At 39.6% G+C, this 16,380-nt stretch overlaps 1 protein-coding gene across 4 annotated transcripts in view; it reads right to left on the reverse strand.

Moving 5' to 3' along the window:
- The window catches only part of dnmbp (dynamin binding protein), a 56,822-nt gene that overhangs the window by 20,322 nt on the left and 20,120 nt on the right, over nucleotides 1-16,380 (reverse strand). For 2 of the 4 annotated variants that reach the window (XM_016530466.1, XM_016530465.1), the window contains exons 2-4: nucleotides 13,344-13,501; nucleotides 13,136-13,258; nucleotides 7,910-10,120 (exon numbers count right to left, since the gene is read on the reverse strand). In XM_016530466.1, coding sequence (XP_016385952.1) covers nucleotides 7,910-10,120; nucleotides 13,136-13,258; nucleotides 13,344-13,488 — 2,479 coding nt within the window. In that variant the 5' untranslated portion in view covers nucleotides 13,489-13,501. Of the gene's footprint in view, nucleotides 1-1,541; nucleotides 3,357-7,909; nucleotides 10,121-12,584; nucleotides 12,616-13,135; nucleotides 13,259-13,343; nucleotides 13,502-16,380 lie in introns of those variants that run through there. The other 2 variants (XM_016530467.1, XM_016530468.1) reach the window with 2 other exon arrangements.

Raw genomic sequence — 16,380 nt, forward strand, 5'->3', positions numbered from 1 at the left:
AAGTATTAGATCGCACAGTAGTGTGTAAAAACAATCGTCAGGCCGTTGGTGCCCCCTGCAGGCCTTTGTTGTAATGCTTACTGTACATTAGCTCTATTCACTGATCTATAATAGAGATTATATTATATTATTTTATAATTATACATAGATTAGTGGCTCTATTACATTACAATACAGTATTTTAACAGTTTTGTTCAATAAAACCACATGATTTCTTGCTTTTGATACTTTATTTCAACTAATTATTATTGCCTCATTGCTATTATATATGTATTTTAAGTACATTTAAAGGCTATTGTTCACTTAACCTACATCTATTTTTATTACCACAAAAATTAATTAATTATAATATTTTATTATTAGTAGACCAGAACACGTGGACATGTTGTCATTCTTACACTATAATACTGAACTTTGATTTCAGTGATTTGGACTGAGATGGACACTTGCTTCTTGCACTCTATGTTGCACTTTACTTTAGCTTTAAAAAAGGATTTCATAGAGATTTCATTTGGAGTTTCACTACTGAAGTCCTCTGTTCAATTTTTTCATCATGCTGGAGACGTCTGTTTAAATCTTTTGTTTACACATTTCTAAGAGTACTTTTAATACTTAAAAATTTTAATAATAATAACTTTTAATAACGAAATAAAAATAGTCGTTAGTGGCAGCCCTAATCAACTTTTCTTTCAACATTTATTCAGTTATAGAAGTATTAGTGGCAGCATTATGTTAGATCCAGGTACTGAGTCAGAGTAACCAGTTCATGAAATTAACTATAGACATGCTAAACTAAATAGAAAACTAAATTATGACTAGAAAACATCTAAATAACAAAAATCCTTTTGCAAATGTTTTGCTTGAAAAGATACAAAATACAAATATTATATAATTTTTTTTAATATATGGTACTTTAAAACAAACATAGCTTAAATGTCTAAATGAGGCCAATGTAAAGCTCACGGCAAAAGGGACTGTAAAATCTGATGCAAAATGGTACTTCTTGGCTTTGAACATTTCGTTGTTTTTGTTTTTTGTCTGAAGTCATGGTATCATAAAACACATAGTGGTTGTCAAACAAAAGAAAAAAGTCTGAAAAGGGGAGGGAGGGAGGAAGAAAGAGAGAAAGAGAGACACAGAGGACAAGGGGGAGACAGACAACAAAACTTCTGTAAAGTAATTAAACCCGTTGGACCAGTTCCCCCCTCCCTGAAAGTTTCCAAGTTCACACTCAGCTCCACACTGACAGCTTCAATAGACAGTCTCATAGACATGCATACCTATGCATTAAGATGGTGACTGCACAATCAGCACCTTTGGTTTTACCTGAATTGATTTGGAGATGTCCTAAAGCAGAGCTCCAGGACAAGGTCAAAAGAGAGCTATAAACATAAGTGATATCCATGTGGACATTTCTACAATTGTTAGTTGACTCATACGGTTACGTCAAACAACACCCACAGCCACCTCAAGGTGTGTTTTGACCCTCACAGATTTATTGTCATAGTACTGGATGTGCTACTGGTTCTTATGTGCTTTACCTTGTTTCTTTTTCCTGTTGGTGGCAAACTCTGACTTCCTGAGAGAGCTGGGTGCTGTCTTCCTATAGAAGCTGTTCCTGTCAAGTGAACCCACGTAAACAGGCTTCCGTGTCTGACCTTGACCTTCCATATCCAGTTTTCCTGAACCCGGGCGATCACTGTACTGGTCCTTGTGGTCATAACAGAGTTTAGCAGGATCCTCGTAAGACCGTCTCTCCTTCAGTGTCTGCTTTTCATAAACATCCTTTTCCCATTCCTTGCAGTGTCTTCCACTGTTGTGGTCAGTACTGTAACCCTCTTGTCTATGTTCTACTGAATTTGACCTTATATCTCTGCAACGGTCTCTGCTTCTCTGGTCATACTGATCACTCTCACAACCCTTGTCTTCATAGCAATCTTTAACACCACTATCATAACGTTCATCTTTCCAGCAGTTTCTATAATCTTTTTCTCTGTAATCACATTGGTCTCCCTCTCTGTACTGATAGAAGTCTCTTTCTTTAGGTTCAAAGCGATCCCTCTGCTCAGACTGGCTGTTTTCTCTGTAATCATACCGGTCTCTCGGTTTGAGGTCATAGTGGTTACCTTTCTTACGTTCATGCCATTCCTTGTCGTCTAGTTTAGAGGGGTCCCTTTCTCCTGTACTTTCTCTACGGTCACAGTAGTCATCTTTCCTAAAGTCACTGCGGATCTTCTCCTTTTCTTTGTAGTCATAGTAATCTCCCTTTCTTTGTACATACCGGTCATAGTCTCTTCGATCGATTGAATCCCTCTCTCTATACTGGTAGCTGTCACCTCTCCTACGGCCTTCCTCACAGTAACTACGGTCATAGCGGTCCCCCTTTCTATCATCACTCTGGTCTTTCTCTCTACAATCATAGCGCTCATACTGGTAATTGTCTCTGGAGTCATAGTGGTCTGCTTCTCTATATCTGTACCTGTCCTTTTTCCTGGTGTCGTAATGTTCTTGATGTTTACTGTCATAGAACTTGTCTCTGCGGTCATACTTATCCAGCTCTTTATGGTCATGGTAATCCCGGCCCCTGTGGTCCCCATCTTTATAATTATCAAGCTCTTTATCGTAATAGTCCTGGTTATCACGGTCTCTGCGACTGTAAGGCTCTCGACCCTCACAGTACTCATCTGATTCCAAAGAGTGGTACCGGGCCACATAGTCAGGACGTTCTTTACTCCTTGGGCTCTGTGCAAAGTCTCTGTGGTCAGCGTAATCCAGTTCTTCCTGGTGCTGATAGAAACAGTGATTTCTGGTCCATTCCTGTGGGTTCCTCGGCTCCTGGTACACTGCTTCTGGTGATTGATAGAAGAACTGTTGGGGAGGGACCTCTCGGTAAGGAACCTTGTCCCAGTCCTCATATTCCCAGCATTGTTGACGGTACCCATTGGCTTGTCCGAGGTAGGCCTGGTGCTCCCAGTGTCCTGGTGCAGGTCTGAAGTCCTGAGGGCACATGACTGACTGCTGCTGAAGCTGTTCCTGCTGTTGAAAATGCAGCATTTGTATGCATCTCTCCTTCTCCCAGCCCTCACTCACCAACTCTTCGACACTCTTACCTCTCTTGGGAGGAGTCCTGTTGAAGTCCCAGGGCACTGGGGCAAACGGCATAGGGTGTCCTAAGACCACCCGTCCCTTCATAATGGCCGTGAGAGTCCACAAACAGGGCAAGCTGTGTTAGCTTCCCCAGATTTTACATTCCAGGTCCAGATGTAGAGAACTCCACCTGACAGGCATGCTCAAACTCTCTGTCTCGCTCTAACTCTCTTTCTCCGACAGCTGACTGAACAGGACTGTCTGGTTCAGACCTGAGAAACTCAATCTCTCTCTCTCTGTCTCTCTCTCTGCCTACCCAACCAATAGGAGGAAGAGAGGGAAGGAGGTGGGGGAGGGTAGAAGCAACAACTGAGAGGAGGCAAAGGGGAGGCATTTAGGATTAATCATTGAACGTAGTCACATGAATGGATTACAGGGAGGCTGTGATTGGCTGAAGTCTCTGTTTGCAGGAAAACACAGGCTGGACTTCACAAAAGAGGAGGGAGCATTATCCTCTTTTTTTAAACTTGGCATTACTCATGAGCAAAGTTGTATATGCCCCTTAAAGACTTTTTTTAGGCTGTTGTGCAACTAGAACAGGGATCTTGAAGCTGTACTATTTCACAGTTTCTGCTTGTGTTTTTAAAGAAATTAAGTATATGCTTTCAAAAACAACCTGACACACTGAATGTTCTGTCAAAAGCAGAATCAATGCTTTATCTGTTCTAACTTGCTCATCATACGTTTCAGAGTAGCAAGGTTCCCATGAATGTCATAATCTTCTTCTTTCATGTTTCAACAAGCTGACCTGGGAAAGTTAAGACACAGGCCGATTATTCCAGAGAGCACCGTGCACTGTCGAGTGCCTGCACACTGCACAATAATCCATTGTTAAGGGCCACCCCTGGTTTCACAGGCTAGGACATCTTTTCATGCAAGGAAGAATAAAAAAGCTATTCACGCGCTTCAGTATAGTATATAATTCCCCTCTACAAAAAAAAGACAAAACAGTACACAGTACTATGATTTCCTACTGCACACAGTACTGAGAATGTGTCACTGAATACAAATACTAATAATGTGAAAACATGGTAAAAAGAGAACAAGAAAAACTGTGCTGATGTTAAAATGCTAAATATTAAAATATTAAAATGCAAAATATTGCTCCAGTTAAGGCTGAAAAGAAAGAGAATAAGAGATTTTGTGGGTCTGACTGCTTCTCCTCTCCTCTTTATAAACATTGGTATTTTGATAATCAGTGTTTAAGATCTCACATTTCTTTACATGGGGCAGACCGAAACTGTGTGCACGTTGTTTTTCCACTTCAGAGACATCAGAAGCAACATTCCTCTTGTGTAATGGAGTTATTTTTCTTTGTTTACACAAGTACAACCCTTTGAAATGGCACAAAACTCACATTCAAAGATGGTGCACCTGTAGCCATTCGTCAAAAAACATGTTTCAAACATTTATATCTAAAATCTGCCAATCTGTTAACTATTTTAGGTTAGATTTTTAGGTTCTTTAAGGAGGTTTAAACATCACTATGTAGTTAATGGCTCTTAAGGTCCTGGGACAGGGGGAAAAAAAACTTGAAAATCTCATTTAGGACACAGACAAACCTGTGGATGAAAAGCATTCAAGACAGCCAATGTCCCTCAGTGAGTGTCTGTTTCATACGTTTTGATTAGTCCAAATCTATCAGAGAACACAACAGGACCCAAAAAGTAATTACAGCAACGAAGCATTCAGATGCATGCTCGTGACAGAGGTGAGGACACAGGTCTCGCATGCCACTCTTCTCATCTCTGTTATTAGAATAACCCTCCATACAATCCCTCACAGCCTTTCCAGCAGGCGATAGGATCATACAGCTCTTTAAAGAGCCTTCTGTTAACCTGAATAGGCTTTCGTGCATGACAGGCACAGAAAAGCTGGGAGCTGGAGATTAGATCCAGGACACAAATGAGCTCTTGATGCTTTTTATGAGCACCCAAACAGATCCCAATTAGAACAAGGGCTGTGGAAGGGGCAACAGAAGGCTAGAACACATACAAATGATACACATATAAATGAATCTGTTAGAACCAAAATCACAACTCTGTCTTTCCTCCAACAACATGGCTATGGAAAGAACTGTTCCCAGAAAGAGAATGATACATGAGAAACATGAGAGCCTGTAGGTCTGATAAGCTCCAAAACTGCCTTCAATTTTTTTTCCTTCTTTCTCTTTCTTTCTAATTTATCCAATACGGTTTCAAATAACTTCTAATCATCTCTTACTCCAAAATTCAGTCTTATTTTTTGTTCCATTCCAGAAGAGATAATGAAATAAGAAGCGTGTCTCCTCCCTCCAGCAGAAAATCGCTGTTCAGCGAGTAGCTGAATAGGCTCTTGACTGACTCCCTGCACTGTAACAATAAATAACCATTGTTTCTACCCTCCCTGTTGAGAAACACACCCTGTTATGATAAATGTGGAAACACACACACACACACACACACACACACACCTACCTAAATGAATACAGAGAAACCCACAAGGAAATAATGCTACTTCCACAATTATGACACCCAATGACTCAATATGACGCACATTGCTATACTCATAAGCATTATAAGCCTAAATAATTTAAATAAATAATCTTACTATCTGTTTACTGCTCAGTGTAAATACATTTTTATTAAAGTCCACAATTTTTTTGTTGTTGATTAGTTAGGAAAACAATTGTGAAAATTTTGTTACAATTTGTAAACAGCAAAGAGAATAAAGAATTATTAATAGGAATAAAGAAGTTTAAATGAAAGTTGATTAAACCACATACACAAACAGTGTTGCTCCGATCCACTTCAGTTAGTCCAAGACATACAGGCGTCACAGAAATCAAGTGATATTCACTAAGACTTGGGCAGTGCTCCAAACCAAAGGTATGCATCACTATGTCCGATAATCCCTTCTGGTGAGCCACTAATGTAGCTCCTTGCTTTAAAATTGACCCATTATCAAATCCAAAACCCGATCCAAGTTTCAAACAGAATTCCTTGTTCCTTATACTTGATAACAGATGGCTGTGCCTAGCAAACAGGTTACACTTATCTAGCAAGATGTGTACACAGCTGTGTGCAAACAGTGTATGTGACATACATAAAAGTGTCACGTGCTGTGTGAACTCAAAAACACAAAGCAAAAAAATTTCACTGTCTTGGCTACGAAATAGTGACTAATTACAAAAGCAATCTCATATGAAAAGGAAAAAAAGGTTATTTCAAAACTTTATAATACCACATACTAAGAAATACACACACAACCCCTCTCCATCTCATCTCAAGTCTTACCTGGTGCATGTGTGGTTCTGGTTCTAAGAACATGGCCAAAAAGGGCTGTGAAACGCACCACAGGCTGAACCAGAGAGCTCCAGAGTCTGGTTCTAAAACCACTGCTGCCCATGCTCTCTAAAAAATGACCGATTACTATGATAATGTCCACTATTATACCAAAAAACAGGAGCAGAACCGAGACAGTGATTATGGGAGTAAAGAGACATGCAGAGAGAAATGTAGGGATAGAGAGCAAGAGAAAGAGAGCAAGAACACGGGTGCAAAGAGGCCATATATTTCATATGTACATGGTAAAAGTGTAGCCAACAGGAACAGCATTCCACCCATAAGTAATATACCAATGTTAAAGCAATTATAAGGGTAATACCTTTTAAATTATAACTACACATACATCAGACAGTCTATTAGGGGCAAAACAGTTACTTTAGTATTTGTGCATACAGTTTGTGCAAACACAAAATTTCCACCCAAGACCGAGAGGTTTAACAAGATCTGGTACAGAGGGATCACATTATGTTCTACTGTGCAGTGAATCATGGCCACAATGCCTCATGTCAGACTTCAACAAATGTTGTGCAAAGACATGATACTTCCAGTGCCACTGCACTGCAAAAAATGGCTTATCTTACTTAGTATTTTTGTCTTGTTTCTAGTCAAAATATCAAAAAATTCTTAAATCAAGATACTTTTACTAGATAAGCCAATTGACTTAAGATATTTAGTCTTGTTTCCAGGGGGAAAAAACTAAATTAAGTGCATTTTGCTTAAAACAAGTAAAATTATCTGCCAGTGGGGTAAATAAAATACTCTTGTTTTAAGAATATTTTACTTACCCCACTGGCAGATAATTTTACTTGTTTTAAGCGAAATGCACTTTTTTGCAGTGTGTCTACTGACATTTTCTACTTTGAGAATCAAAGTGGTTTCTATCCTTTATGGAAAAGGTCCGCCTATAATGTGTTGTATGTATCACATCATAGGCTATGTATCATAGCCTATCACTATGCCTGGGTGTGTTCTATTCCCTAGTTAGGTGTGAAGGTCAAGCATAGACCATCTATGAAAAACCGCTGAATATTACATAACAGCGCTGAGAGAGTATTAGAACAACTGAGACTTATAATTCCTCTTTTAGATTGTAATATAGTTGACAACAACTTTGAGAAGATGTCGGCAAACCAGCCAATGCATAACTTCTTAGGAAATAAGTTATGTTGACAGACATGGTATGGAGAATTTCAACATAAATAAAAGTTGTATGTATTGACACACCCAGTACAGTGAACTTTGTCTCGGATGACGTTTCAATGGCATATCGAAAGCATTTATCGGGAACACCTGTAACGTTCAAGATGTAATTTGACCTCAAAAGAGGATTGTGGCTGAATGAATGAATGAATGATTTCAGATACTGAGCGTAATCTGTATCTGTAACAATTGTAAAAACACAACACATATACTGATGTGGGAGTATTAGTGACTACCTTGTAGCTGCTGCTGTTCCAGGGTCAGTGTCTCCATGGTGTATGTGCAGAATTCCAGATTCTCAAGAGCCTGATGTTTTGAAGTCTCATCCTGCTCCTCTTCCAGCATGGCCTGCAGCTCCTGGGCTGTGTGACAATACATATCAATGTCTCTTTCCACCTCCTCTAACCTCAAGAGTAACCTATATTGCTCCTGTTCCCTCTCTCTTTCTCTCTCCATTTCTTTCTCCATCTCCAGAACATCCTCTGCATCTTCCACCTCTTCAACAGTCTCTTTCTCTTCTGGCGAGTTATAGAATGGGTTGGAGGTGGGTGGAGGGGGGCCTGGCATCAGAGAGTTGGTGCGTGGGCATGGAGGAGGTGGGCGTGGCGCTGGACGTGCAGGTCTGTAAGGCTGAAGAGCAATACGTCCATTGGTTTGAGGACAATGCGAGTTTGTAGGTGCTGGTGGCCTAAGGACCCGTGGTCTAGGAGGAGGTTGGCGTAGCGTTTTCAGTCTCTCCAGAGAGGAGGAGGCGGAACCAGAAGGAGAGGGAGTGGTGGGCAACAAAAGTTCCATCAAGGAGTGGGAGGAGCCACGGATTATGTCATGCTCATTGCTGTAGTCCATAATGGAGAAGTGGCGGGAAACTTTATTGCCCCTTCCACCACTAACCTCCTCCCATCGGCTCTGTTCTGTGGCTCCATTGCCACGACCTGGTAAGCTTTGTTCGAACTCTATCAGCTGCTGAGAAAGCTTGGCTTCAAGATCTCCAGCTGACACAGCCAAAGTCCCCAATGTCTGAGATGTTGGTAACCCATTTGAACCCTGTTCCTGAGGCAATGCCCAGTGGTCGCTACAGCCACCGGACATTAGGTCCGCATCATTTACGCTTGCGTGTCGAGTTAATTTCTTCTGCCTGTTCTTCTCAGCAGAGATTTTACTGTTGAAGGGGCTTCTGTTGTCATGAGATGCATAGTTACCACTGTTTCTTGTCCAGGTGGAATTAGCTGAGGTTCTGGTGGGCGGATTCAGACTTTGTTTCCTTGTGATGAGTGCTGGGGGAGGTTCTCGTAAACTGGTGTGAGAACTGGTGCTGTATTTTCGATTGCTGAGTGCGTGTAGACTTGGCCTAGGGGGCAGCTGGGGTCTACCCAAATTGGGGCTGCCTGTTCTGTTACTTTGGACTTCTCTGTGGGCTGAGCTACTCGCTCTGCGGGGTTGTGAGTGAGGGGGTGGGGGTCTTTGTCGCCTTCTTTCTTGCGACTGAACCTGTGATTGATTTAGAGTCGTTCCTCTCCCTTGAGAACTTTGATCGGAGTGCATGTAGTACACTTGCTCATCCTTTCTTTCCTCCTCCCGGCACTCAAAGTAATCCAGGTCCCACACTGTGTGGTCTTCCTGAGTAGCCCACTCCTGCCCATATTCTGGAACTGTGCAATCTTGTTGAGGTGAGGTATAATCGGGAGTGTAACACTCTTCTTCTCTCTCAGGTACACTAATTTCACATATGAATGTCTCGGTTTGTGGTACAACCTGCAGCTGCCCTTGCATCTTGACAAATCGATGAGGGAAAACTCCTCTTCTGCCACGTATTTGCCCCTCCAACCAGCCATCCTCCAGCGTGGTGAGGATACGGATCCTATCACCAGCATCAAAGTCCAGCTCACCAGGTTCAAGGGCCCGGAATTCATAAAGCGCAATACCATATACAGCTCCCTCTTCCTCCTCCTCTTCTTCCTCTTGCGGTTGTTGAATCGCCATTTCTGGATTTTCCTCATCCCTCTCTTCCTCCTCCCTCCTCTCTTCTTCCTCCATGCCGTAAGCTGGATACTGATGTAGGGTCTGAGGTTCAGGCTCCTGCAGAGGTGAGCGCAGGGGTCCGAGTAGCTCCACAAAGCCCTCAGGGAAAACTCCCGTCCTGCCGTCCAGTTCTCCCTGGAACCAGCCAGGTTCTGGCAGGCCTATGATGGTGATGACATCGCCCTCTCGAAAGTCCAGCTCCTCGTCCAGCTGGGCGTGAAGGCTCATGAGGGCACGGGCCTGGCCCAGTGCATGTGGGGGAAGCTCGGAAGCCTGGGCAGCCGCACTGCGCTCTGACAGCTGCCTGGATCGCCCGGAAAGCTCCAGCTCTTTAACGCAAGAGATGGGGAAGAGCCCGCGTGAGCCCCATGCATTATGCCCTCTCATCCACACAGCATCCAGACTGCTTTCAGCAGCAACTACATCGCCTATAGCAGGAGAGAGAAGTAGAAGACAAGCATCAGGATAATAAGGATTGAAATATCCTCAACATAAATACTGGCAATAAGTTACAATAAAAAACAATTTGATGAAAATCTCTTGAATCTTTCAGCAACAACTACTGCAAATCTGTCCTGGCTGAATTCCCAGCATATGTAATGAGACCTCTGCAGCGTATTCAGAATGCAGCAGCCCTGCTTATATCTAGGGATGCACTGTAAAACTTCTTCCTGCCCTCTTATTGAGTTTTTATTAGTCTTTTTTTCTATTATAAAAATATAATGTAAAAATCCTAAAAACTAAATAAATTTACCTAGTCTATCTATACTGTATCTTAAATATATTTATTTATTTGGTTGTTTTATGCAATGGCAGCATCTAGGCTACTTCATTTCAATTAATTAATTAATTAATTAAAAGATAAGGGCTAGATAAACAGGATAAATAATATCAAGTATTTAAAATAAGTGTTTTGTCTTACAGCACAGGCATATTTTTAAAAACTTGTTTATACTTAAAAATAAGTACCTCTGTTGCTGTAATTAAAGACACATTCTCTGAAAACAAGTCTGAATACGCTATTCAATCTTGACACAATTCAATGCTATTGACACTTGACTCTTGAAAAAAACACTTAAAAAATAAAAAGATGTGAAAGATGACCATCTGCATGTGTTCACAGACCAACAATTGGACCGCCCCCTTTGATTGACAACCTCAGTGCCCTTCGTCACCCTCACCCAATAGTCCCTCCTTTTCTCTTTACTTTTCTCACACCCAAATAGTGTACACAACTACTACATATGAGAACATGAGGACTTCTGTCAAGCTTAAAATGATCATTAAGAAAATCTGTTGACTTATTTATATTACGATGTAGGTGGATTATATTTTGCATTAGCTGCATTAGTTTTATTTGTTTTAGATAATGCTTATTTGCATAACAAGCATATTTGTTTGCATCCATGCTAAAGTATCTGCTAAATGCATTAATTGTAAATGAAAATTTAACTAGCAGGTGAGTAATTGTGTTGATGCATATATTTACACCCAGGGCAAAAGACAAAATTTATTTCTTTATGCTGTCCTTGTAAATAGCATTAGAGCTGTGTGAAGTTCTCTGACCTCTGACCTCAAGTCAGTTTGCACGGCGGTAAAGTCACTGGTGTGGTCAGTTTCACTTAACAAACACACACACATACACATCAACAGGAGCCAGAATGTCCATTAGGGTCACAAGGGCCAAATTCCACACAGTCGCGCTCCGCCTCCCATTGTGTTCAACACATAAACTAGAACAGCGTATATGATCCCCACTGATATGATAGGGGAAACAAAATTCTTCCAGTTGTGTTTTTCACATAAAAATAAAGTAAGTGTGTGCTGGACAAATCACAGTTTCCACATTAGATCAGGACTGACTACAACTAAAATCTAAAGCAATATACAACATAAACAGGCATGTAATATTCAAAACATCAAACACAAAGTAACATTTTCCAAAGTAAGCAACGAAAAGAAGAAAAAAACATTACAGAACAGATAGGAATGAGACAAGTAACACAAAAATAAAAATTTTTGTATTACCTTTTTAGGTTATGACTATCATTTATTCTACACAATATAAACAAACTAGTGACATCTAGTGGTGACTTGGGATCAGCTCTTCTTGAAAATGCTATTTTCAATTCATAGTTTTCAGTCATGTGACTGGATCGAAGACCTGGCGGGCAAAACATCCATAGAACTGCAGCACAAGCCTGTCAATTTTCCATCTGTTTCCAATCCACAAATATTTCGATCATCTCTCAAAAGGATAAAACAAAGATATGTAAACAAATGCAAGTTTTGGCCATTTGCAATACATATGAAACACCCACCGCAATATTTCAATTAAAAACAGCATGACATTCTAAAACGTTTAATGTGAAAACACTTAAAGTGGCTTTAAAACAGTAATATTAAAAGATCAAATTCAGTACACACCTTTTTAATGATGCGTACTTTATACAGGCAAGCAGATGAGCTTGGAATATGAACGCAATATGCTAAATGGTTAAAGGGAAAACATTTAATATTAAACTTTGCGCATTGCGTTTATATTCTGGGTTCACCTGCTTGCCTATGCAAAGTATGCATCATCAATAAGGTGTATGCTGAATTTGGCCTTTAAATATCACTGTCTTACTACATTACTACTTAATGCAAACCTTGTAAAAATAACTGGCGGTCCTATATATAGAACAAAACAGACCATAAACTGGATACATCAGGAATAAAGATGATTGATGACTAAGAGCTTCCACTTTTGATAAACATCTCTACTTGCTAAAACAGCAAACATAGCAATTAAACCTCTAAATCCACCTTTAAAGTGTGTTTTCTCGGGTTCTGTGGCTACAGTAGAGGTGATCTACAATCTAAGGCTCTACTGTATAAAATGAAATATACCTCTCATATATGACATTACGTCACTCTGAGCAAGCAGGATTTATGCTGAAGGAAAGAGAAAATGGCAGTACAAAGAGATTTAACTCGTCACCTGCCTAAAGTTTTAACATTATGTACAGATTACATGTCTTTGTGTTAAAGCAATATCTGGTTCAAAAATAAAAATTCTGTCGTAATGAATTGATAAATCACCCTCATGTTCCAAACCTGCAAGATTTTCTTCTGGAAACCATACAATAGCTTTTTGAGAGGCAAGGATTTTTCTGCTTTATTTTTATACTGTTTTTTTTTTCCCACAATCTCCAAAAATGCAGAATGCCCAAAAGTCTCATTATGGGGATTGCATTATGTCTTTGAATTGTTACATGAATACATAAAGTCATATAGATTTGGAATAACATGAGGGTGAGTAAATGATCTGTTTGAAAGTGCAGTAAGCATCAGCATAATTTATCATTTTTAACATTTTCCTTTTGTTGCAGTATTATTAACCTTAATGGACCTGGATAAAACTCATGCATGTTTAATAACTAAGAGCATAATGTATGTACCTCTCTTTAGCGGTAAGTTTCCAGCATCCACAGAGTTAAAGTCATTGATGCACACATACAGATTCTCTTCTGTCTTGGTGCTTGGGATTGTAACAGGTTCCACAAAAGTGCTGGGAAACTGGCCTGAAGGTAGAAAGAATGAAAAGATATCAACATCGATATCACAGACAGAAGACTACATGTAATGTGAATCCTCACATGACTATACCTGTGACTCCATCTTTAATTCCAAGCAGCCAAAATTCATCAACAACAGTAAGTACTTCAATGACATCTCCAGTGAACAGAGGGAGTTCTTCAGAGACGCTGGGAAGGAACTCAAACACAGCACGCACCACCGACCCAGCCTCCATGTTCACTCATCACCTGTGCATCACAAGCAAAAGAGAGATGGATTAAACATGACACCTATACAACAAACATATTTTCAATATGGTTTCCCAATGTATTTGTTTGTTGGATGCCTTTTCCTATTAAAGATCTTCACTCATTACACATTCTGAAGTGATGAGCTCAAAACACGATGACATCAGAACAGCTATGTGGAAAACTAGAATCTGCATTTATTAGTATCCAGGGAATACCACGCAATCTTTTTATTTTTTGTAGTATCTGGTTCCTAAATGAGCAAGGCATAGCAATAAAGATTTTTTTCTCTCTTGGTCTAGTCGAACCAGATGTTTGGATTTTTTCCATCCCTGGTGCATTTGCACTGGCCCTGAAATTTGTTTTACAAATAAATATGAGTTACATAGGCATTTTTTCCTCAATAAATGTCTTGTTTCTCATATTATGAAAGTTTGATGAAACATTTGATGTTGATTTAAAAGGGTGTCCCTGTGTTTTCATCACGACTGCTGCTAAATCTTCAGCAACAAGGTGAAAGAAGTCACATTTTATAGATTGAAATAAATGAGATAAACACTGTACAGAAAAATAATGGCAGGAAAACAACTATCCTAACATACAGCATTAGGAGGGTAGTCTGATTTATGAACAAATGACTCTCATGAGCTGGTTCTTTAAATGAATCATTACCCGTTTGAATCATTTTATTAATCCTTCCTTGAATTGACTAATTGAATCATTGTTGTTACTGAATTAACATCGTACTCAATTACTGAACTGCGAGTTATCATGACAACTGACTACTTGTTTTTGACAACATTTAGTTAAAGATACACATTTACATATATTTTTCTACAATATTTTATTGAAAAAAATAACACATACACTAAGGTTTGGGGGCAGTTTTTAAAGAATTTAATATTTTATTTAGCAAAAATGTATTTTTAAAAAGTGTCAGTAAAGATATTTATAATGTTACAAAAAATGTTGTAAATAAATGCTGTTATTTTGAACTTTTGATTCATCAAAGAATCCTGAAATAATGTGTGACTGTTTCTACAAAAATATTAAGTAACACAACAGTTTTCAAGATTAATAATAATAACCATACCGACCCCAAACCTTTGAACGGTAGCATAAATAGCAAAGAACACATCCTATGTGTACAAACCCTAACTCTTTTACACCTCTGCTCATTCAACAGCAACTCCATGTGCAAGCAAACAGAAGTGACGGCATAAATGAATCCCTGATGAGACTGACTAAATAAATGTGTATAATTTAGAGACGTGAAGAAACAGGGTGATTGAATTCTCCTCTCTATGGACAACATTTCTTCAACAAGCTCAAATGTGTTTATACACCCTCTAAAACACATTAAGTCATCCACATGAGAGCAATAATGGGGTGGAGGCCTTGAGTGGGAGACTGTGCAGTCCAAAGTTAATAGACAATGATGACTCAAAGTTCTGCGTGCATGAAGTATTCAAGTGTTTGTGACTCTGAAACAATGTGAATTCATATGAACATATTTATAGGAAAGCATGTTTCTGCCAGAATTAGAAGTTAGATAGTTACAGTCCTCCTCCATGACAAACAAACGGAGATTGATCTAGCACACTAATGAAGCCAATCCCAACTGAATGGAGGATTAAGTGCCACTGTGAGAGTGTGAATACGAGAGAGACAGAGAAATATAAAGAGCGGAAATGAGACCGCTCAAAGAACTCTCTGTCTGCTGTGTGTGTCTCTCGGGACCACTCAAGTGTCGGGGTGAGGGGTAGCAGGTGACCCGACTGAAAGGTGACAGGGGTCACAGCAGGACTCATCTAGCTGCCAGGTGAAAGACTGTGTCTGAAAGTCTGTGACTGTGCACACAGATGACTGTGTTTGAGTCAGGCTTGTGTGATAAAAGAAAAATACAAAAATACTGCAGCCTTAAAGAAACTCAAAATCCAATACAAAAGCCTAGTGTTAACCTACACCACTGCTCTTCCCGTGTCAGAGAAAGTATTCATGATGTTTTGAGTCAAAGAAGTGGGTACAAATCCACTCATGTATATCTGCAAAGAATTTGAGGGTGAAAAAAAAGTCAGCAACACAGATGCCACACTATTTCATTTGATCAAAAACACAGTTAAAAACAGTAATATTTTGAAATATTATTACAATTTAAAATAAATGTTTTCCCTTTTAATATATTTTAAAATGGAATTCATTTCTGTGATTCCTCTAGTCTTCAGTGTAATATGATCCTTCAGAAATCATTCTAATATGCAGATTTTGCACTCACAAACATGTCTTAAAGGGATAGTTCACCCAAAAATTTAAATTCTGTCATTAATAAACCCGTAAGACCTTCGTTCATCTTCGGAACACAAATTAAGATATTTTTGATGAAATCTGAGAGCTTTCTGACCCTGCATAGGCAGCAACGCAACTGAAATGTTCCCAGGCTCAGAAGTAAGGACATTATTAAAATAGTCCATGTGACATCAGTGGTTTAACTGTAATTTTATGAAGCTACAAGAATAGATTTTCTGCACAAAGAAAGCAAAAACAATGACTTTATTCAACAATTTCTGTCAGTCTTTGCCGCGCGTTCAGGAGATTACCACGACACATGCGTGTGGTGCTGCAGGAGCAGGAGCCGGCATTAGAATCTAACATTAAGATTAACCTTAAGCCTCGTACACACCGGGACGATTATCACGCGCGCTTATCACCAACGTTTTTCGACGCGTCTTTTGTGTTCATACCCAAGTGATTTTCGCAGGTGATGAGCCGAGTGAACGTGCAAATTCACTCCCTGACATTAGATGGCGCTTCATGAAAAACAGAAATACACCGGTACACATCGAATCCTATTTGATCTGCAATTCCTCTCCATAACAACT

The sequence above is a fragment of the Sinocyclocheilus rhinocerous genome, unplaced genomic scaffold (genome assembly GCF_001515625.1).
Source record: "Sinocyclocheilus rhinocerous isolate Xijiao unplaced genomic scaffold, SAMN03320098_v1.1 scaffold334, whole genome shotgun sequence".
Classification (NCBI taxonomy): domain Eukaryota; kingdom Metazoa; phylum Chordata; class Actinopteri; order Cypriniformes; family Cyprinidae; genus Sinocyclocheilus; species Sinocyclocheilus rhinocerous.